This window comes from Oncorhynchus kisutch, linkage group LG10, assembly GCF_002021735.2.
Source record: "Oncorhynchus kisutch isolate 150728-3 linkage group LG10, Okis_V2, whole genome shotgun sequence".
Classification (NCBI taxonomy): Eukaryota; Metazoa; Chordata; class Actinopteri; order Salmoniformes; family Salmonidae; genus Oncorhynchus; species Oncorhynchus kisutch.
In genome coordinates, this window is record NC_034183.2 from 53615363 (window position 1) to 53640362 (window position 25000).

A 25000-nucleotide genomic window follows, 5' to 3' on the forward strand; every position below is an offset into this window, starting at 1 on the left:
TCAGTGTGTGTGCGTGTATCTCTCTCTTGCTCTCTCTCTCTGTCTCCCTCTCTTTCTAAGTTGGGAAGATGGGCTCCATGCCTGATATATGCAGAGACAGATGTCATATAGGACACATCCATTCCAGTAGTGACTCTGGCAGGGGAGTAAAATGGCAGCAGAGCAGTATTACGTTAGTGTAGTCTCGGCCATGTGGTACATATGTCTGTCCTCTCTCTCACACCCCTCTCAACCACACTACCAATACACAGACTGCCTCGACATTGTCATGGGTTGCAGGATCACGTATAGAGCAAACGGCAAAGTCCTCCATTTCAGAGTGGACTGATAGGGTCATACATCTTGTTTCAGTTTCTCAGAGTCAACTGTGATGAGATACAGAGGAGAGCAGTAAGACAACCAGTCAAGGTTGCTGCAAGGTTCCTGTAACCTTGGCCTATCAGGGAAAATAAATGAAAAAGTACTGGTAGAAAATAGGCCTATACTATATAAGCGATCTATTGCACATTCTATTCGTATTGTCATCATTATCTCCTTGGTTCCTATGTATAGAGGGCAGGTGGCTCCTATGTATAGAGGGCAGGTGGCTCCTATGTATAGAGGGCAGGTGGATCCTATGTATAGAGGGCAGGTGGTTCCTATGTATAGAGGGCAGGTGGCTCCTATGTATAGAGGGCAGGTGGTTCCTATGTATAGAGGGCAGGTGGCTTCTATGTATAGAGGACAGGTGGCTCCTATGTATAGAGGGCAGGTGGATCCTATGTATAGAGGGCAGGTGGATCCTATGTATAGAGGGCAGGTGGCTCCTATGTATAGAGGGCAGGTGGTTCCTATGTATAGAGGGCAGGTGGTTCCTATGTATAGAGGGCAGGTGGCTCCTATGTATAGAGGGCAGGTGGTTCCTATGTATAGAGGGCAGGTGGCTCCTATGTGTAGAGGACAGGTGGCTCCTATGTATAGAGGGCAGGTGGCTCCTATGTATAGAGGGCAGGTGTCTCCTATGTATAGAGGGCAGGTGGTTCCTATGTATAGAGGGCAGGTGGTTCCTATGTATAGAGGGCAGGTGGTTCCTATGTATAGAGGGCAGGTGGTTCCTATGTATAGAGGGCAGGTGGTTCCTATGTATAGAGGGCAGGTGGTTCCTATGTATAGAGGGCAGGTGGTTCCTATGTATAGAGGGCAGGTGGCTCCTATGTATAGAGGGCAGGTGGCTCCTATGTATAGAGGGCAGGTGGCTCCTATGTATAGAGGGCAGGTGGCTCCTATGTATAGAGGGCAGGTGGCTCCTATGTATAGAGGGCAGGTGGCTCCTATGTATAGAGGGCAGGTGGCTCCTATGTATAGAGGGCAGGTGGCTCCTATGTATAGAGGGCAGGTGGCTCCTATGTATAGAGGGCAGGTGGCTCCTATGTATAGAGGGCAGGTGGCTCCTATGTATAGAGGGCAGGTGGCTCCTATGTATAGAGGGCAGGTGGCTCCTATGTATAGAGGGCAGGTGGCTCCTATGTATAGAGGGCAGGTGGCTCCTATGTATAGAGGGCAGGTGGCTCCTATGTATAGAGGGCAGGTGGCTCCTATGTATAGAGGGCAGGTGGCTCCTATGTATAGAGGGCAGGTGGCTCCTATGTATAGAGGGCAGGTGGCTCCTATGTATAGAGTGGGGGAGGCAGATGGCTCCTATGTATAGAGGGCAGGTGGCTCCTATGTATAGAGGGCAGGTGGCTCCTATGTATAGAGGGCAGGTGGCTCCTATGTATAGAGGGCAGGCCATGGCTGATCTATAATAGGATTTAGTGATTTTGCTTAATGGTGTGATATAACCCATAATGCAAATTGACCCGTGTGTGTTGATCAATAAATTCCTGTCTATTGAGTAGCCTCTGTCTTTCTCAAAGGAAAAATCCTCAATCCTATGCAGACAATCGATAGATATGTACTAAATCTATATCTTAAATTACAAAACGTAAGATGTCCATGAATTACTATTGACAATATAAACGAAATTGATTAACCTATTGCAATAGCCTATACCACAGAAAGTCTATTCTGAATCATGATTCGTCGAGACCCCCCCCCAGAATCCCGGAGAGGACCGCGTTTTAACAAGGCAATCATCCACTTTCAGATTTCGTTTCTAAGGTCTAACATGAATAATGACGTTATTATAGTTAACCAACAAGGAGCCGCGTGGCTTTTCAAATGCATTAACGGAGCGCTTTCTGTATATATTTAACTCAAGCATTCACGGGTATGAGACCGATAGCCTACGCACCCGTCAAGTTGAGGAGAGATCAAATCAAGCTCAACATCAAAACAGCAGATACATTCATATTTGTTGAATATAAAGTTTGGGATACACTGGATTCGTCCTTGAAGATAAATCACATGAGAAATGTTCAAATATAAATATTTCATCATTCCAAAAAAGGGGATTCATTCTGCGGTAGCCTAAGATTTTGTCCCAAAATTGACCGGTGGCCTACTTTCGACAGCATGTAATACCTTATTAAAGAAAACGTACATTTTAACTGTTATAGAAGGAATACATATTTGCAGGCTTAACGTCACTGATGATCCACAACTCCGAACTTGAAGGAGATTTTACGGGATCATTGTGCGTAATCTTCGGGTAGCTGCGGTATCCTACACTTCCAATGGTCTGGCAAGACAAATGCTCCACTTGTGTATTTCAGAAGAATAAATAAACAAAGAAATGCCGTAGTCTACAATTACCACCCAACACTGCACATTAATCTGCGTCTGAATGTGACTGTCCCTCATTCATATTTGAGAATCCAACTGCGCACTGGTCTTTCCGCTAGTGCGTACAACTTACAAAGCTATATTTCTATAAAACGTTGTCATATTTTATATAAAATTCACATATGTTTAAAAGGGCTAAACCGAGAGTGCTTGAGTCATGTGTTCTAGGCGCCCGACCGTGTGCCACCCGACCGTGTTACACGTCTCCAGAAATGAAAGAACGGACAGCGGACCCTCGAAACCACATCAGCGCGGTTTCTGAATACAAGGTAAAAAGCTCCAGACGTACCGATCAGCATCGTGCGTCCAGGACCGAATAGACTTCGCTCCAGCTCGGTGTTTCACAGCGCGTAAATATTACGCGGTATCCCCAGAAAACAAGTGCATGCAACGACGCACAAGTATCATATGCTCCGCTCCGGGAGTTTAAACAAACACAACTAAAAGAAGCGACTGCTATATATTCTGCCCTATTTCCAAGTCTCTGTCGCTCTCTCTTTGCAATCCTTTTCTTCCTCGGGGACAAATCCCAACAGATCCCAACTACTGCAACTCAGAAGAATAATACACATGCTCCTCAATTAGACCCCATATTGATCTGCTGCTCTGCGTGGCCCGAAGGAGGCGAGGGAAGGGGAATGGAGAGATGAGGGGTTGCTTCCCCCCACCCCCCCCTCTCCTCTCTCTCTCGCTCGCTCTCTATTTCTTGCTCAGCTGGACGACGTTAAACCTGAGCGGACAGCGCAGATGGGAAAATAAGCTGGTGTTATTTTAACAGTCCTCATAACGCATATTGTCTCTTAGATAACGGTTCCGTGATAACGGCTACAAGAGTAATGTCACTCTCCCAGATGGAGGCAGGAGCCAGGTCAAGGTGATAATTGATATGCATCAATCACACATTTACTGCCACACCAGACAGCCCATTTAGTGGCTAAACGGTGAAAAATACAATAAGGGAGCACTATTTGGAATAGGTTGACTACTCCACCCCTGTAGTCCAACACTTCATGGGTACCTGGGTTGAACCCTGACCCTTAAATTGATGGGAAAAAGATGGAGAGATAGAGAGAGGAGGAGAGAGGAAGAGAAAGAGAGAGAGAGCATGAGCACGAGAGTGAGAAAGAGAGAGACGGACACACACACACGGATAAGTGAGGAGTGATTCTGCTAGTCAGTATAAAACTAGACTGACTGACTGACTGTACAAAGAGAGAGAGGCAGCAGAGGACTTTTAAAGCTATTAAAGATACGCTTTGAGGGAAACTGGCTCTGTATGTGTGTGTGTGTGTGTGTGTGTGTGTGTGTGTGTGTGTGTGTGTGTGTGTGTGTGTGTGTGTGTGTGTGTGTGTGTGTGTGTGTGTGTGTGTGTGTAAGGGGGGTATTTCTGTGAGGTTTTAGAAGGAGTGAATGATATGCAATGTGTATGTGTGCTTCTATAAAAAAAGAGCATGCCAGTGTGTGTGTGTAATATGTGTATGTGTATGTCATTGCAGCAGTGTGTGTGTAATGTGTGTATGTGTATGTCATTGCAGCAGTGTGTGTGTAATGTGTGTATGTGTATGTCATTGCAGCAGTGTGTGTGTAATGTGTGTATGTCACTGCAGCTGTGAGTGTGCCTGATCTGAGTGACAGTTGCTCATATTCATTCGTCGCTTCTCTCTCTCCTTTGTGTCTTTCATCTTTTGCCTTAGCGCAATGTTGTGGAGCCTGCCAGCGCTGAGTGTGTGTGTCTCTCTGCATGTTCAACTGTACATGGACATAGTGTTTGTGTGTGACAGAGTGAGCTAGAAACCATGTGTCTGTGTGTTTGTGCGGTGTGAGTGTGTTTAAACTTCATGTGTGTGTGTGTGTGTGTGTTCCTCTAAAGGCAGGAGAGGAGAGCAGGCTGAAGAGCCTTGGTGTAGTGCTAAGCTCTACTGGAGCCTGGCCAAAGCACATCTCCCAGAGTGCTATCAGGAACTTAATTACACCATTAAATCGCTCCCTCGCTTTCCCTCTACCCCTTCCTCCATCTCTCCCTCTCTCTGCTCATCTCCCTCCTTCCATCTTTCCTCGTTCTGCTCGCTCTCTCCCCCAATCGGTGTCTCCATCTAATCTCTGACTTCCCTCTCTCTACCTCTATCTTGTTGCTCTCCCCCCTCTTTTTTCTCCTTCCTTCTCTCTGTACTCTTGTGGTGGTGTGAGGCGGGCTGGCAGACTGGCGCTGAGTTGAAGATATTAGTGTGAACTGAGAGAGGGTGATGGTGAAGTGTGCTAGGAGCAGATAGACTATACGGGATACACACAGAACGTCAGAAGCCACAGGAGGAGTTTGGAATCAAGTGCATTTCCTCCACAGACTCTGGTGCTAGAGAAGAGTCTCCTCCGTCCCTCAGCTGCCCAGCAGAGATTCCATGGACGAGCACGGCTAGCCACGGTGTCCTTGAGTGTAGTGTATAAACCACAGTAGCCATGGACCCCCAGTTCTCATGGCAGACTGTGGGTATGAAGGGCAGCTGTACCAGCCGACTAGCCCTGCCAACCACAAGCCAACCACTGTGCCAACCATATAGCCCACACAGGCATGAGAGAGCCAGGGCTAATGAGAGAGGCTAGCTCTCTGTTTTAGATTCCGAAGCCATGACACAGCCCAATGCCCTTCAGCATGATATAGAGAGCATTATGAAATGAACTGCTAGTGAGATCAGTGTCTTCTTCGCAGAGGAGTGCTGTTCAGTCAGAATGTGAGTCAAGACATAATCGACTACTCTACACAAGCAGCCAGAAACAGGCGTCAGATTGTGTAAGACGCGACAACATCCACAACAAGCCTCACCCGGACAGAGTCGAGTTAGTCTAACCCAAGCACGATGAAACTCCACAGGGCATTATGGTTCTCTGTGACGCCTAGAGAGGTCACCATGGTGGAGTTGTGTTTGGGCTCCTCTTGACTATGATGGACAAATGAGTTCCAACCGCGATTGTTTGATATCGGAGGGGGAGTATAGTAGTGATGGTAGTGGTGTTGATAATAATACGGCTATATGGGTGTAGCGCGGTGACCGGCGGAGCCCGGCGGAGCCAGGTATCTATGGTGATGAGGATTGGGCCCTGGAGAGATGAGAAGGTCAAGCTGTCACATTCCACTCCAGTGAAATTACATCCTCTGTAGCCCTCCAATCCGCTGCTGGACCGCTGATAACTGGCTGGCCTCAGAGTGTGTGTGCGTGAGTGTGTAGGGTAGAGCAGCACACACGGGACCAGGGACGAGGAGGAGGAAGGTGCAGGCGGGGACAGTCGCGGGCGGGCGGGCATTAATTAACATGCAGGGTCTGTATGGTGGCATGCTGTCAGAGACAGGGTGGTGTAGTGGGCAGAAGTGGCGGGGGTGGCGGAAGAGGTGGGCACAGTGGGACTGTGCGACAGGGAAGGCAGGAGACACGAGGCGGGAGGGGGAAGATGTCTGGAATACTGAGAAATGTGTCACCTGGGAGATTGAGCTCTGCCATGCATTGAGATAGATAGTAATTCTCTATGACAGTTGAACCAGCTTTTACATGACGAACGACCGGAGTCCTTTTAGTGCTTCCTCATACCGTGTCGGCCTAATACAACTAGCTATCAGAGAGAAGAACGCAAGCACACTGTTCTATTTGGATGAAGACATAGTCAAATCCAGAATCGTCTAACGGGTGAAATCCATTTATATACATTAGCTACATATACACAGCTATACACATCAACAAACTGCACCAAACTGCTACAAACACACATACTGTTAACTGGCAAACACAAACAGAGTCTGTTGAGCAAGTCTTTATGTGGAGTTCCTCTTCTGTCTCTCTCCAGCATGCAGACAGAGGTGATCAATACATGTCTAGGTGTTGACTGTCTTTTAATGTTGCCCTTTACTGTCCAATCAGTCCCAGGCAGGGGGGGGGGGAGAAATCACACTGCTGGTTCGATTGGTGTGTGTGTTTTAAACTGCCACAAACGGTTACTTCTCTGGACTGATGGGTGTGTGTGTGTTCCTCGTATTCTCTTTGGGTACACGTATTGTTGTGCATCACAAGCCCTATTCTACTACAGTACGTGCTGGATTTGTTTTCATTGGGAATATCATTGGACATAACCCAGTGGATATGAAATGTACTACACATCATCACACTATAGAAGCATAGAACCTACATGATGCTCAGTTTACTCAGAACTATACAGTAAAGTTTTATTCTCACTTTTGACAACTGATAGGGGATGACTGACAGGTGGAACAACACCAATATGATTCATTAAAGCTGCCTCCTTCTCCCCCTCTTCTTCCTCCTCTCTTCCAAGCGACTAGCCTCAATTAGGGGCAGGTCTGCCAGCTCTGCCAACCTGCAGTGGAGTGTTCCCGCCCAGGTGATGACTGACAGCCAATGGAGATGAAAACAGCATGACGAGAAGCGGCTAGCGCTCTCCTCTTTGTTTTTCCTCCCTCGCCATCTCTCTCTCTCTTTCTCTCTATCTCTCTCTCTCTCTCTCTCTCTCTCTGTCAAGCAAACAAATGAATAGGAGAGTACAGAACACCCTCAGAGCGGAACGGACTGACTGGTGTGACTGATGGACGGACAGAGAGAGGGAGGGTCCGGGAGCGAGGGAGATTGCTCTCCAGGGCAGGCTGACAGAGGGGAGAAGGGAGGTGCTGGCAAGGGAGCTGCAGTTTGCAAGTGGCTAAGGGTTGGTAGGATGCTGATGGAAGTGTCTCAAAAGGTGTTTTGGAGGTGACCAGAGGCTTACATTGTGAACTTGAGGCCACCATGGAGCTGTGCTAGGCATGTCAAAGGGTTCAAATGGGAAGAAGAGGAGGTATATCTCAGAGGAGAAATCTCCTGCACCCGAGCCTTATGATTACCAGTGGGTTGGAGGCACCAGGTGCCCAGTGGCACAACAACAGCATCTGCTATCAGATTACTGTTCCTTAGGCCCACTGAGTATCATTGTAATTACTGTATGGGAATAGCAATGATTGTGGCTTTGGAACAAATACCACCACTAAAACGAATACAACTAGTACAGCTGCTACTAAGAATGGCAACAATGATAGAAGAGCATACTAGTCAGTTGTGACTCCCAGTGGAAACAACAGTAAAGCCCCTGAGACTGGAGCAGAGTAGCAGGCCAGGAGGCCAGTTCAGATGAGTCTCAGTCGAGAAGAGTCAGAGGAAGAGAGGAAGCTGTCATCACAGTATGACAGAGGGAGAGGAAGAGAGGGAGGATAGGGAGGGGTGGGGAGTGAGGGGGCGATGCTGTACTCTGACACCTGTACCGGACACCCTACAGGGGAGGGGACTCCTCAGATGTACTGTTTAGCATGTATTTTACACTCAGTCACACACACGGAAAGACAGACACAGGGGGAAGAGAGAGAGATGGATTCTCCAACATAAATAAAACATCTGTGTGCATGTTTCATCCCTGGAGCTGGGTTCAACCAGATTAGGAGGAGGGGGAGGGATGAGGAAGAAGAGGAGGAAGATACAGATCTAGGATCTTCATTGGATCATTATTTTGTTGTTGATCATTTCCCTGCACGGCAGGAAATGCAAACTTGTAGTGTATTCAAGGTTTAAAAAGGCTTCTTACGTTTGTAATTTCCACTTTAAAATGTAAGACAGGATTTGCCCAAACAAAAAAAAAAACATATCAACCCCTACAAAAACTGTCCATGAATTATATAATCCGCATAAAAATTAAAATGTCCTGTTGCTGCAGGATTATTTTCCTGTTGTGGAAAACTGGCTCAAATTAAGATCCTACATCTGTAGGGTGAAGGGGAGTGCCACAGATCAGACACGTGAGGTATTCAACAGACTACTCTTCCTCTCTCATGAGGATGACATGGATAAGCAGGAGAGACAGAGGGAGGATCTCTACCAATATTACCATACACAGTACCATCCTCTCTGCCTGCCTGCCTGCCTGCCTGCCTGCCTGCCTGCCTGCCTGCCTGCCTGCCCTGCCTGCCTGCCTGCCTGCCTACCTGCCTGCCTGCCTGCCTGCCTGCCTGCCTGCCTGCCTGCCTGCCTGCCTGCCCTGCCTGCCTGCCCTGCCTGCCCTGCCTGCCTGCCTGCCAGAGGAATGAATTATACAAACTGCACCCAGACTCCTGTTACTAATAGGACTTCATTGTGGCTTGCATATGTTTAATATTACGGTTAGATACCAATCAATACTGTCTCTGTGCAGTGGACTGCTTTCACTATATTGAACTGTGGTTTAGCAGATGAAGCGTGCAGAGTTGGTCCAGCAGGAATGGTGTAGAGCTTGAAGATATGGTTCTTGGTATTCTATAGCAAGGCATGCACATACTAGCTAAATGTACATTATGTAGCCAAGCGATGACCTTCAAGTCCTCAGTCACTCTCATTAAAACGTAAAAATAAACACAACTATTTTCATTGGTTCCCGTCCTTAGATCTGTTCAGTTCATTTATGCCTCAAAATAGAAGAGCAACCATTAAAGTGCGTTGTGTTTGGGAGTAGAGTTGTGTTCTCGTTACTGTAAAACTAATGGGGGGATCCTGTGGAAAGTAAGAGAGGGAAATCTCAGTGTTATAGCAGTGTATGTGTCTACAGAGCGCACGCACACACACACACACACACACACACACACACACACACACACACACACACACACACACACACACACACACACACACACACACACACACACACACACACACACACACACACACACACACACACACACACACACACACTTTCTATAGGTGGAAAAACATACCAGTAAAAACAGATTTATAGCAACAGGCCAAAGTGTTCCTGCGTGACACCACACCTGGGTTCAAATACTATTCAAAATCATTTCAAATACTTTATCTGGGATTGATTGAGCTACCCTCGCTTAATGGACCGATATAATGGTCTGAAAACTGTAAGCCAAGCCCATCTGCACTCCAGGCAGGCTAGAGCAAACGCTATAAGTATTTGAAAAATGTCAAATAGTATTTGAACCGGGGTCTGCATGACACTAATGGAGCCATGTGTCTGAACAGAGAAAGAAAGGGGGGGGGGGGATGACAGACGAAAGATGGGAAAAAATGAGAAAAAGCAGTAAACGGAGGAGAGGGTAAGGGAGAAAGTGTATCAATTCATGTGAAGAAGAGAAAGAGACTGAGGGAAATCGAAAGGGAAAGGAGAGAGGGGCAGAGTATGCCAGAAAGTATGCATTGAGGACGGAGCCAGTGGAAACATTAGAGTTTCACTCTAGGTCTGGAAATGTGACAGTCTCTGACACACCTGAAGGTAAGCCTGTCAAACAAAGGGTCTATAAACGTGAGAGAGGGTGAGGTCAGCCCTGGAAAAAGCCACCACACACACACCTACCTCCTCCCACAGAGGCCCTGTAACAGACCTCACCACAAACCTTTGACCCCTAACCTCTGACCAGCAGCTCTGAAGGAGGGCCGTCAGCAGGAGATGCAGCCTACGGTATTTGGAATCTGTCTCTAGGGTAGTCTGGAGACTTGAGCTCTCTCTCTCTGTGTGTGTGTGTGTGTGTGTGGCTCTGTTAAGAGTGGTAGTAGTATGGAACAGAAGAACAATGGCAAGGCTACAGGGATCTGGTGCCAGACATGCTGGGATACATTTCACTGCCACTCAGCCAGAGCAAATATATCAGTAGCTGTGGCGTGTGTTTCATTATCTCTGTCTCTATGTCTTGCCAGTGAGTGTGTGTGTGTGTCATTGCCGTGCCAGGCAAGGCCATGGTTTCCCTCTCTGTAATCGTGAGGGCACACCGCCTCACTGGCTCCCTTCTCCTCCCTCCCTCTCTCTCCCCTTCTGACCACAGAGGGTCACATGGGTGCTTTGGGCGGCTTCACAGCGCATCATTTCCTGTGGCTGGCTGTCAGCGGTGATCAAGGCGGCGTGGACACCTAATGCTGACGAGCTGAGACAGCTCCCTCCCCTCTGACTGGGGGGCAATCTGCCTGGCCCAAACAGACACACACACACACACACACACACACACACACACACACACACACACACACACACACACACACACACACACACACACACACACACACACACACACACACACACACACACACACACACATAGTAACAGTGTGAGCACCAATGCATAAACAACCCGTGTGTGTCTGTATGTGTTTGTGCATGCATGCTTGTGTGTGTGTGTTTGTGCATGCATGCTTGTGTGTGTCTGTATGTGTGTGTGCATGCATGCTTGTGTGTGTGTGTGTGTGTGTGTGTTTGTGCATGCATGCTTGTGTGTGTCTGTATGTGTGTGTGTGTGTGTGTGTGTGTGCATGCATGCTTGTGTGTGTCTGTATGTGTTTGTGCATGCATGCTTGTGTGTGTCTGTATGTGTGTGTGTGTGTGTGTGTGTGTGTGTGTGTGTGTGTGTGTGTGTGTGTGTGTTTATGTGTGTGAGCATGCATGCTTGTGTGTGTGTGTGTGTGTGTGTGTTTGTGCATGCATGCTTGTGTGTGTCTGTATGTGTGTGTGTGTGTGTGTATGCATGCTTGTGTGTGTCTGTGTGTGTTTGTGCATGCATGCTTGTGTGTGTCTGTATGTGTGTGTGTGTGTGTGTGTTTGTGTGTGTCTGTGTGTGTTTGTGCATGCATGCTTGTGTGTGTCTGTATGTGTGTGTGTGTATGTGTGTGTGTGTGTGTATGAGTGTGTTTCCGTATCTGTATGCATATGAGTAATATCTTTGAATAACGATGCTTTTATAAAAAGCACGACTGTGTTTTAGCAAGTGAAAGAAAGTGTTTTCCGCCAAAAATGCATTTGTAATGCATGTTCTGTATTGCCTGGAATCATTGGTGGGGCTTATGCAGTCTGTGCGTCTATCTGTCTGTAGACTACAGCGTACTCTGTCTGTCTGTCTGCATAATCTTCCTCTCTATCTATCTGTCCGTCTGTCTCTATCTCTGTCTGTCTGTATGTTCCTGTGTGTCTGTAGTAGGAGGTTGTTGGTATTCTATAGCAAGGCGTGCACATACTAACTAAATATACATTAAGTAGCCAAGTAATGATCTTCAAATAGTCCTCAGTCACTCTCATTATAGGTCACACTGTGTGACTACGTCTCACTTCATCACTCCCTGTAGGCTCTGGTGGTAAGGAGATGTGGAAACAGAGAGAGGAACAGAGATAGCGAGAGAGATATAGAGAAGGAGAGAGAGATATAGAGAAGGGGAGAGAGATATAGAGAAGGAGAGAGATATAGAGAAGGAGAGAGAGATATAGAGAAGGAGAGAGAGATATAGAGAGGGAGAAGGAGAGAGAAATATGGAGAAGGAGAGAGAGATATAGAGAGGGAGAGAGAGATATAGAGAGGGAGAAGGAGAGAGAGATATGGAGAAGGAGAGAGAGATATAGAGAAGGAGAGAGATATAGAGAGGGAGAAGGAGAGAGAGATATGGAGGAGAGAGATCTAGAGAGGGAGAAGGAGGGAGAGATCTAGAGAGGAAGAAGGAGAGAGATATGGAGAAGGAGAGAGCAATATAGAGAGGGAGAAGGAGAGAGATATGGAGAAGGAGAGAGAGATCTAGAGAGGGAGAAGGAGAGAGAGATGTGGAGAAGGACAGAGAGATACAGAGAAGGAGAGAGAGATCTAGAGAGGGAGAAGGAGGGAGAGATGTGGAGAAGGACAGAGAGATACATAGAAGGAGAGAGAGATCTAGAGAGGGAGAAGGAGGGAGAGATCTAGAGAGGGAGAAGGAGAGAGAGATGGAGAAGGAGAGAGATATATAGAGAGGGAGAAGGAGAGAGAAATATGGAGAAGGAGAGAGAGATAGAGAAGGAGAGAGAGATATAGAGAGGGTGAGAGAGATATAGAGAGGGAGAAGGAGAGAGAGATATGGAGAAGGAGAGAGAGATATAGAGAGGGAGAAGGAGAGAGAGATATGGAGAAGGAGAGAGAGATATAGAGAGGGAGAAGGAGAGAGAGATATGGAGGAGAGAGATCTAGAGAGGGAGAAGGAGGGAGAGATCTAGAGAGGAAGAAGGAAAGAGATATGGAGAAGGAGAGAGCAATATAGAGAGGGAGAAGGAGAGAGATATGGAGAAGGAGAGAGAGATCTAGAGAGGGAGAAGGAGAGAGAGATGTGGAGAAGGACAGAGAGATACAGAGAAGGAGAGAGAGATCTAGAGAGGGAGAAGGAGGGAGAGATGTGGAGAAGGACAGAGAGATACATAGAAGGAGAGAGAGATCTAGAGAGCGAGAAGGAGGGAGTGATCTAGAGAGGGAGAAGGAGAGAGAGATATGGAGAAGGAGAGAGAGAGATATAGAGAAGGAGAAGGAGAAGGAGAGAGAGATATGGAGAAGGAGATGGAGAGAGATATGGAGAAGGAGAGAGAGATATAGAGAGGGAGAAGGAGAGAGAGATATGGAGAAGGAGAGAGAGATCTAGAGAGTGAGAAAGAGGGAGAGATCTAGAGAGGGAGAAGGAGAGAGAGATATGGAGAAGGAGAGAGAGATATGGAGAAGGAGAGAGAGATCTAGAGAGGGAGAAGGAGAGAGATATGGAGAAGGAGAGAGAGATATGGAGAAGGAGAGAGAGATCTAGAGAGGGAGAAGGAGAGAGAGATCTAGAGAGGGAGAAGGAGGGAGAGATCTAAAGAGGGAGAAGGAGAGAGATATAGAGAGGGAGAAGGAGAGAGATATATGGAGAAGGAGAGAGAGATCTAGAGAGGGAGAAGGAGGGAGAGATCTAGAGAGGGAGAAGGAGAGAGATATATGGAGAAGGAGAGAGAGATATAGAGAGGGAGAAGGAGAGATAGATATGGAGAAGGAGAGAGAGATCTAGAAAGGGAAAAGGAGAGAGAGATGTGGAGAAAAAGAAGGACAGAGAGATATAGAGAAAAGGAGAGAGATATGGAGAAGGAGAAGGAGAGAGATATGGAGAAGGAGAAGGAGAAAGATATGGAGAAGGAGAAGGAGAGAGATATGGAGAAGGAGAAGGAGAGAGATATGGAGAAGGAGAAGGAGAGAGATATGGAGAAGGAGAAGGAGAGACATAGAGAGGGAGAAGGAGAGAGAGAGAGAGAGAGAGGGAGAAGGAGAGAGAGATATGGAGTGGGAGAAGGAGAGAGAGCTATGGAATGGGACAGAGAGAGGGACAGAAAGAGTGGAATTTTGCTGCAGTTATATAGCCTGTAGCCTGGGCACAGCCTGTCACATCTTACACCTGCATACCATCTGTGTGTGTATGTGTGTGTGTGTGTGTGTGTGTGTGTGTGTGTGTGTGTGTGTGTGTGTGTGTGTGTGTGTGTGTGTGTGTGTGTGTGTGTGTGTGTGTGTGTGTGTGTGTGTGTGTGTGTGTGTGTGTGTGTGTGTGTGTGTGTGTGTGTGTGTGCGTGCGTGTGTGTGTGTGTGTGTGTCAGTGCGTGGAGACCTGGACTAACCTAGACTGTAGGCCTGATTCTGAGCAGAGAGACAGATGTGGTCATATCATAAAACGTCTGCTAAAAGGAGAGGGCCAGCGTCAGGACGAGGAGGAGGAGAGAGACGAAGATAGGGAATAAAACACATTGGCAGGGAAAGGATAATGGTGGGAAGAGAGATGGTAAAATTTGACAGAAGAAGGACAAGACCCAGGAGAGAGAATGCCAGACAGACAGGTTGGGTCAAATGGAGGGGATGGATTGACATACAGACAACCAATGTGATTGAGAGAATATAGACAGTAAGAGAAAGATTGATGAGGGAGAGAAAGAGAGCCAGACTACGTACGGAGGGAGGGAAACAGCATATTTTTGTTCAAGTTACCAAACTGTGCGTGCTTGAATGCTTTACTCTGCCCTCTCAACACTCTCTTCCCCTTGACTGGAGAAATCTGGGGCTCTAGAATGTCAAGCACCCTTGATCAGCAAAAGAACACGCTTCCTCTCCTGTTAAATCAAACGAAATCAGGTCAAATGGCACACGGGTGTGCTTCTCTCTCTGTGTATCTGTGTATCTGTGTATTTGTGTGTCTGTAGTATACATCTCTCTCTCTGTGTATCTGTGTGTTTGTAGTATACATCTCTCTCTCTGTGTATCTGTGTATCTGTGTATTTGTGTGTCTGTAGTATACATCTCTCTCTCTGTGTATCTGTGTGTTTGTAGCATACATCTCTCTCTCTGTGTATCTGTGTGTTTGTAGTATACATCTCTCTCTCTGTGTATCTGTGTATTTGTGTGTCTGTAGTATACATCTCTCTCTCTGTGTATCTGTGTTTGTAGCATACATCTCTCTCTCTGTGTATCTGTGTATCTGTGTATTTGTGTGTCTGTAGTATACATCTCTCTCTCTGTGTATCTGTGTGTTTGTAGTATACATCTCTCTCTCGGTGTATCTGTGTATCTGTGTATTTGTGTGTCTGTAGTATACATCTCTCTCTCTGTGTATCTGTGTGTTTGTAGTATACATCTTTCTCTCTCTGTGTATCTGTGTATCTGTGTGTCTGTAGTATACATCTCTCTCTCTGTGTATCTGTGTGTCTGTAGTATACATCTCTCTCTCTGTGTATCTGTGTGTCTGTAGTATACATCTCTCTCTCTCTGTGTATCTGTGTATTTGTGTGTCCGTAGTATACATCTCTCTCTGTGTATCTGTGTATCTGTGTGTTTGTAGCATACATCTCTCTCTGTGTATCTGTGTATCTGTGTGTTTGTAGCATACATCTCTCTCTCTGTGTATCTGTGTATCTGTGTATTTGTGTGTCTGTAGTATACATCTCTCTCTCTGTGTATCTGTGTGTTTGTAGTATACATCTCTCTCTCGGTGTATCTGTGTATCTGTGTATTTGTGTGTCTGTAGTATACATCTCTCTCTCTGTGTATCTGTGTGTTTGTAGTATACATCTTTCTCTCTCTGTGTATCTGTGTATCTGTGTGTCTGTAGTATACATCTCTCTCTCTGTGTATCTGTGTGTCTGTAGTATACATCTCTCTCTCTCTGTGTATCTGTGTATTTGTGTGTCCGTAGTATACATCTCTCTCTGTGTATCTGTGTATCTGTGTGTTTGTAGCATACATCTCTCTCTCTGTGTATCTGTGTGTCTGTAGTATACATCTCTCTCTCTCTGTGTATCTGTGTATCTGTGTGTCCGTAGTATACATCTCTCTCTCGGTGTTATGTTCTGAAGGCTTGTATATGTGTCTTCTCAGTGTATGTGTGTGTATGGGGTTTTATGTGTGTGTGTACAGTATATGCCTTTACTGTATGTGTGTGCACAGTGTGTTTGTGTGTGTTTATGTGTATGTGTACCCTACAGTAAATATGTGTGTTGAGGCCTAGCTGGGATTGGGAGGATGGGGGGTGGAGAAGAGATGAATCACTAGAAGCTCCACTTCTATCCTCCAGCTAGTTCCTCAGCGTACTGTACCCAGTCACTTCTGCTACATGTTTTGCTCGTCCAATCACAGCGCCGCTGCACTGCATGAGGACAGACAGGCACACTGTCAGCCATTTTAACAGCTTAGAACCGACAGCCCTGGTGATGGGGAGAGAAATAGGAAATAGGAAAGGAGATTTTTCCTTGGAACTAACTGGAATGACTTCACGGGGATGCACATGTCAGATCAGCAGAAAGACAGAGTGAATGAGGAGGAAGGGAGGGGGGGGAATGAATGAGGAGGAAGGGAGGGGGGAAGAGGGAGTGAATGAGGAGGAAGGGAGGGGGGAAGAGGGAGTGAATGAGGAGGAAGGGAGGGGGGGGAAAGAGGGAGTGAATGAGGAGGAAGGGAGGGGAGAGGGAGTGAATGAGGAGGAAGGGAGGGGGGGAATGAATGAGGAGGAAGGGAGGGGGGGCAAGAGGGAGTGAATGAGGAAGAAGGGAGGGGGGCAAGAGGGAGTGAATGAGGAGGAAGGGAGGGGGGGAAGAGGGAGTGGATGAGGAGGAAGGGAGGGGGGGAAGAGGGAGTGAATGAGGAGGAAGGGAGGGGAGAGGGAGTGAATGAGGAGGAAGGGAGGGGGGCAAGAGGGAGTGAATGAGGAGGAAGGGAGGGGGGGAAGAGGGAGTGAATGAGGAGGAAGGGAGGGGAGAGGGAGTGAATGAGGAGGAAGGGAGGGGGGCAAGAGGGAGTGAATGAGGAGGAAGGGAGGGGGGGAAAGAGGGAGTGAATGAGGAGGAAGGGAGGGAGAGGGAGTGAATGAGGAGGAAGGGAGGGGGGGAAGAGGGAATGAATGAGGAGGAAGGGAGGGGAGAGGGAGTGAATTAGGAGGAAGGGAGGGGGGCAAGAGGGAGTGAATGAGGAGGAAGGGAGGGGGGGAAGAGGGAGTGAATGAGGAGGAAGGGAGGGGGGAAGAGGGAGTGAATGAGGAGGAAGGGAGGGGGGGGGGAATGAATGAGGAGGAAGGGAGGGGGGAAGAGAGTGTGTCATGACTACCAAGAAGACAATAACTGTCATTTTAACAGCTAGTGGACCTTCCAGTGGTTGTGGTTATGTACAGAGAGCTAGGGGAGGGAATAGGGCGATCTCCCATATCTCCCTCATGACTCTGTTGAATGTACTGTTCTCCCCAGCTCCCCACTATTATACTTTACCAACTGTGGTCTGACTGCTGTGTGTTAAATGTATGATGCAGTGATTGATTGAGAGTCGTTTTCCTAACGTCTAGCCTCGTATTATCAACACATATCACACACACACAGTGGAGCCAAGCTGATCCGAGGGTCGGGAGCTTGAGGAATGTCACAGGAGCATGGCTGCTTCTGAAGGCCTTTTTCCTTGGGAAGTCCGAGGGGAAACAGGATCTAGGGGGAAGTGGGGGAGGCTTGGGAACGTTTTGCCATGCTCCTGAGAGATTCCCGCCGGGCGGATGGATCGGGAACATACAAGAGCTGCTTAACCCCATACCCCACCTAGCCAAGGTGATTATGGATGTGTGCGTGTGTGTGTGTGTGTGTGTGTGTGTGTGTGTGTGTGTGTGTGTGTGTGTGTGTGTGTGTGTGTGTGTGTGTGTGTGTGAGACACATACCTCCCTCTGTCATATGTGAAAGTAAGGAACCAAGATGGAGGACACAGACATAATATTAATGACATGACCTTGATCTGAATACTTACAAGTTCCATAATGACAGAACGAAGAAGGAAGGGGACACAGAGAAGCAGGACAGTCAAGATGTGCACTGTCGATATCAACTGATCGCCTCTCTCTCGCACTGTGGCTGGTGCTCTGATAGGGTATGGGCTACACACACACACACACACACACACACACACACACACACACACACACACACACACACACACACACACACACACACACACACACACACACACACACACACACACACACACACACACACACACACACACACACACACACACCATCCAAATCCAACCAAACTCCAGCAAGCTGATGGGGGGCTGGTCTAAGCCCTTTATCAGGCCCAACAGATGCTGTTGACAGAACAATAAGCAGACCAATATGGCTGGCAGATCATGAGGAGCAGGACTCACCAGATCACAGCAGAGTAGACACACAGAAAGAGACAGATCACTGTCTGGACACCACTCTGGATATCCATACTGGGTCTACTAGTCACCACTCTAGTCATCCATACTGGGTCTACAAGCCACCACTCTGGTCATCCATACTGGGTCTACTAGCCACCACTCTGGACATCCATACTGGGTCTACTAGCCACCACTCTGGACATCTATACTGGCCATCCATACTGGGTCTACTAGCCACCACTCTGGTCATCCATACTGGTCATCCATACTGGGTCTACTAGCCACCACTCTGGACATCCATACTGGGTCTACTAGCCACCACTCTGGACATCCATACTGGTCATCCATACTGGGTCTACTAGCCACCACTCTGGACATCCATACTGGGTCTACTAGCCACCACTCTGGACATCCATACTGGGTCTACTAGCCACCACTCTGGTCATCCATACTGGGTCTACTAGCCACCACTCTGGTCATCCATACTGGGTCTATTAGCCACCACTCTGGTCATCCATACTGGGTCTACTAGCCACCACTCTGGACATCCATACTGGCCATCCATACTGGGTCTACTAGACACCACTCTGGTCATCCATACTGGGTGTACTAGCCACCACTCTGGACATCCATACTGGTCATCCATACTGGGTCTACTAGCCAGCACTCTGGACATCCATTATGGGTCTACTAGCCACCACTCTGGAAATCCATACTGGGTCTACTAGCCACCACTCTGGTCATCCATACTGGGTCTACTAGCCACCACTCTGGTCATCCCTCCTGGGTCTACTAGCCACCACTCTGGTCATCCATACTGGGTCTACTAGCCACCACTCTGGTCATCCATACTGGGTCTACTAGCCACCACTCTGGTCATCCATACTGGGTCTACTAGCCACCACTCTGGTCATCCATACTGGGTCTACTAGACACCACTCTGGTCATCCATACTGGGTCTACTAGCCACCACTCTGGACATCCATACTGGGTCTACTAGCCACCACTCTGGTCATCCATACTGGGTCTACTAGACACCACACTGGTCATCCATACTGGGTCTACCAGCCACCACTCTGGTCATCCATACTCGGTCTACTAGCCACCACTATGGTCATCCATACTGGGTATACTAGACACCACTCTGTACATCCATACTGGTCATCTATACTGGGTCTACTAGCCACCACTCTGGTCATCCATACTGGGTCTACTAGCAACCAATCTGGACATCAATACTGGTCATCCATATTGGGTCTACTAGCCACCACTCTGGTCATCCATACTCGGTCTACTAGCCACCACTATGGTCATCCATACTGGGTCTACTAGCCACCACTCTGGACATCCATACTGGTCATCCATACTGGGTCTACTAGCCACCACTCTGGTCATCCATACTGGTCATCCATACTGGGTCTACTAGCCACCACTCTGGACATCCATACTGGGTCTACTAGCCACCACTCTGGACATCCATACTGGTCATCCATACTGGGTCTACTAGCCACCACTCTGGACATCCATACTGGGTCTACTAGCCACCACTCTGGACATCCATACTGGGTCTACTAGCCACCACTCTGGTCATCCATACTGGGTCTACTAGCCACCACTCTGGTCATCCATACTGGGTCTATTAGCCACCACTCTGGTCATCCATACTGGGTCTACTAGCCACCACTCTGGACATCCATACTGGTCATCCATACTGGGTCTACTAGACACCACTCTGGTCATCCATACTGGGTCTACTAGCCACCACTCTGGACATCCATACTGGTCATCCATACTGGGTCTACTAGCCACCACTCTGGACATCCATAATGGGTCTACTAGCCACCACTCTGGACATCCATAATGGGTCTACTAGCCACCACTCTGGTCATCCATACTGGGTCTACTAGCAACCACTCTGGACATCAATACTGGTCATCCATATTGGGTCTACTAGCCACCACTCTGGTCATCCATACTGGGTCTACTAGCCACCACTGGTCATCCATACTCGGTCTACCAGCCACCACTCTGGTCATCCATACTGGGTCTACTAGCCACCACTCTGGACATCCATACTGGGTCTACTAGCCACCACTCTGGACATGCATACTGGGTCTACTAGCCACCACTCTGGTCATCCATACTGGGTCTACTAGCCACCACTCTGGTCATCCATACTGGCTCTACTAGCCACCACTCTGGTCATCCATACTGGGTCTACTAGCCACCACTCTGGACATCCATACTGGTCATCCATAATGGGTCTACTAGACACCACTCTGGACATCTATACTGGTCATCCATACTGGGTCTACTAGCCACCACTCTGTAATACTCTCTATGTCTGTTTGCAGTATTCTCTCATTAAAAGGTTATTTTACTTTGGTGTAAAAACAACAACCTTAAAACAGCATTTGCACTTGATTCCCCCCTCTAGCTCTGACTCTACTGACAGCTACGTTATTGAGGAAAAGTGTACTTTCTATGCCTGTGAAATGTGCTTGTTCCACCTAGCTAGCTGAAGATGAATGTTCTAACTATAAGTCACTCTGGATGAGAGCGTCTGGCAAATGACTCAAACGTAAAACATGTTAATGTGGACCGTATGTAATGTATACAGTATATGCATATTTTTTCTTTTGCAGTATATATAGTATACCTTCTATTAGAGTTGTGGATGAGAGCGTCTGCTAAATAACTCAAACATCAATGCAAATGAGGTGTTGGTGTTTCTAGGTTGAGCACCAGGATCCTGACAAGCGACATTACTGTTGTGTTTCCGTGGTGCAGATATGGACTCTCTGGTTTGGCTGTCTGGCTGGTTCTGGACCACCAAGGGGAGCGCTGCATCTCTCCACCTGTCATCATCATCATGACTTCTCTCCTATTCTACACATGACTAATGTCCTGATGAAGGTTATAGAGAGCCTGGTTGTATCACACACACACACACACATGCACACACGCAAACGCACACACACATGCACACACACACGCAAACGCACACACACACTCAGACGCGCACACACACGCACAAGCACACACTGTACACACACACTGTACACACACACACACACTGTACACACACACGCAAACGCACACACACACTCAGACGCGCACACACACGCACAAGCACACACTGTACACACACACTGTACACACACACTGTACACACACAAACACACTGTACACACACACACTGTACACACACACACACTGTACACACACACTGTACACACACACTGTACACACACACACTGTACACACACAAACACACTGTACACACACACACTGTACACACACTGTACACACACACACACACTGTACACACACACTGTACACACACGCACACACACACACACACACGCACACACACACACACACACACACACACACACACACACACACACACACACACACACACACACACACACACACACACACACACACACACACACACAAGCACACATGCACACACAAACACACACAAACACACGCTGTACCCGATCTATCTAACAGTGATAACAGAAGCCTCAACACTGAGTCAAAGTGAGAGAGAAAGAGAAGTGAAAAATGATGATGACGATGGTTATTATGATTGTGATGTTAACCATGGTGATGGCGCGGTGTATGACGATGATAAGATATTTTCTCTGTCTCTCTGGAAGCTGTCCCAGTTCTAACTAAATCCCATTAAAAAGGTTTTCATCTCACTGCACTTCATTAACGACATAAAGAGTGTGGCTCACCCCAGAGAGAGGCAGCAACAGACAGGATTAGGAACAACTAACTCATCTAAACACTCCGCTCTCAAAACCAAGCAGGCTTTTTAATAAGGAACCCACTTAAACAGGCCATGTTGGATTAGCCAAATCCCGCCTTCCTGCGAAATATGAGGATGAGGAGGGAGGAAGGTAATTCTGTGTGCTGTACCAATAAGCTTGTTTCATCCAGCTGTATGTGTCTGTATCTTTGTGTAGGGGGGGTATGTGTGTGTATCTTTGTCTAGGGGGGGGGGTACGTGTGTATCTTTGTGTAGGGGTGTTATATGTGTATATCTTTGTGTAGGGGTGGTATGTGTGTATATCTTTGTGTAGGGGTGGTATGTGTGTGTATCTTTGTGTAGGGGTGGTATGTGTGTATATCTTTGTCTAGGGGTGGTATGTGTGTATATCTTTGTGTAGGGGTGGTATATGTGTATATCTTTGTGTAGGGGTGGTATGTGTGTGTATCTTTGTCTAGGGGTGGTATGTGTGTATATCTTTGTGTAGGGGTGGTATATGTGTGTAACTTTGCGTAGGGGTGGTATGTGTGTGTATCTTTGTCTAGGGGTGGTATGTGTGTGTATCTTTGTCTAGGGGTGGTATGTGTGTGTATCTTTGTCTAGGGGTGGTATGTGTGTGTATCTTTGTCTAGGGGTGGTATGTGTGTGTATCTTTGTCTAGGGGTGGTATGTGTGTGTATCTTTGTCTAGGGGGGGTATGTGTGTATCTTTGTGTAGGGGTGGCATATGTGTGTATATCTTTGTGTAGGTGAGGTATGTGTGTGTATCTTTGTGTAGGTGTGGTATGTGTGTGTATCTTTGTGTAGGGGTGGTATGTGTGTATCTTTGTGTAGGGGTGGTATGTGTGTGTATCTTTGTGTAGGGGTGGTATGTGTGTATCTTTGTGTAGGGGTGGTATGTGTGTATATCTTTGTGTAGGTGAGGTATGTGTGTGTATCTTTGTGTAGGTGTGGTATGTGTGTGTATCTTTGTGTAGGGGTGGTATGTGTGTATCTTTGTGTAGGGGTGGTATGTGTGTATCTTTGTGTAGGGGTGGTATGTGTGTATCTTTGTGTAGGGGTGGTATGTGTGTATATCTTTGTGTAGGGGTGGTATGTGTGTATATATTTGTGTAGGGGTGGTATGTGTGTATCTTTTTGTAGGGGTGGTATGTGTGTATCTTTGTGTAGGGGTGGTATGTGTATATCTTTGTGTAGGGGTGGTATGTGTGTATATCTTTGTGTAGGGGTGGTATGTGTGTGTATCTTTGTCTAGGGGTGGTATGGTATATCTTTGCGTAGGGGTGGTATATGTGTGTAACTTTGCGTAGGGGTGGTATGTGTGTATCTTTGTCTAGGGGTGATATGTGTGTGTATCTTTGTCTAGGGGTAGTATGTGTGTGTATCTTTGTCTAGGGGTGGTATGTGTGTGTATCTTTGTCTAGGGGGGGTATGTGTGTGTATCTTTGTCTAGGGGTGGTATGTGTGTGTATCTTTGTCTAGCAGTGGTATGTGTGTGTATCTTTGTCTAGGGGGGGTATGTGTGTGTATCTTTGTCTAGCGGTGGTATGTGTGTGTATCTTTGTCTAGGGGGGGTATGTGTCCTTTTCGATAAGAAGGGCTCTTTTCCAGCCCGGCCTGACTTGTGTGGATCCCCAGGAGCGAAAGATGGAGAGAACGAGCGAGAGGAAGAGAGAGAGAGAGAGAGAGAGCAAAGAAAAGTGAGAGATGGAGGGGAGGAGCGAGGAGAGGGTGAGAGAAACATGATGGATGGAGAGGGAGAGAAAGTGGAGAGAAGAAGAGAGGAAGAGGTTGAGGAAGAGAGTGCGGCCTCGTGTCTGTGGGTCTGTATGATTCGTTGCGACGGGTCAGAGGCTTTCACGCGCCTTTATGAATGCTTATTTTGAGCGGAGCCCGTGCTGCCCTAATCTTTAGCGCTCGCCTGAATGAGAAAGCTGATTAAAACCCAATTATACACTACAGATTTGGCCTCTAGTAAAGCCTTGGCTGATTGGACACGCTCAGAGTTTGGACTCAGGCCTGGGTGCATGGCATGCCTTGGGTCCCAGTGAACCATGGCTGAGCCCCAAATGGCACCCAATTCCCTATACAGTGCACTACTTTCCACCAGAACCCTATGGGCCCTGTTCAAAAGTAGTGGCCAAAATAGGGAGTAGGGTGTCATTTGGGATGCAGTCCATGTGTTTCTGTGGTTGAGGACACAATGTCTTGACGTCCAGTGTACTGTATGAGGAGGTGTGTGTGTGTGTTGGGGTGTGTGTTTGTGTGTGTATGTCTGTGGTGCGTGTGTGTGTGTGTGTGTGTATATAACTGCTGTTGTAGGCACGCAAAAATAAACCAGACAGTGTGTGCAGATTTGCGTTGCGATTGTGTGTGTTGAAATTCAAATAGAACAGAATAGAACACTTTAATCCACTGAAAGATTCAGTTACTGTACTAGAGGAAGGAGACAGCTTGGTATAGTAGGACTTGTATCTTCGTCATTATGTCTCTCTTCAAGGTCTTTTTCTCCACGTCGGACTGTGATGCAATTGTATAGGTTTGACAATACTCACCTCCCTATGAAGTAATACGTCCTACAGTATGTGACTGGTGTGTTTCTCTATCCTGACAGACAGTGTGTGTGTGTGTGTGTGTGTGTGTGTGTGTGTGTGTGTGTGTGTGTGTGTGTGTGTGTGTGTGTGTGTGTGTGTGTGTGTGCGTGCGTGTGTGTGTGTGTGTGTCAGTCAGTTTCTTCCAGTCAGTAGGGGGTTATTATCTCATATAAATTCACTGGGGAGGTAGAGGAAGACAGAGGCAGGAAGTGGTGACTGGTGTCACTTTGAATCAGAGGACAGGCTCATAATGACTGCCAATTAATGGAACAACATCAAACACATCAAACACATGCTTCCATGTGTTTGATACCGTTCCATTTACTGCATTCCATTCTTTAATATGAGTGAGGAGAGGAGAGGGGAGGAGAGGAGAGGAGAGGGGAGGAGAGGAGAGG

General features: G+C 47.4%; 1 protein-coding gene across 2 annotated transcripts in view; it reads right to left on the reverse strand.

Moving 5' to 3' along the window:
* LOC109893317 (zinc finger protein 385C-like) overlaps positions 1-25000 on the reverse strand; it is a 193370-nt gene that overhangs the window by 69296 nt on the left and 99074 nt on the right. The window contains exon 1 of one of the 2 annotated variants that reach the window (XM_031834010.1): positions 3053-3378. The exons of the other annotated variant lie outside the window; for it this stretch is intronic. Within the exon in view, the coding sequence (XP_031689870.1) occupies positions 3053-3062 (10 nt within the window). The 5' untranslated portion in view covers positions 3063-3378. Of the gene's footprint in view, positions 1-3052; positions 3379-25000 lie in introns of those variants that run through there. 2 annotated transcript variants of the gene reach the window in all.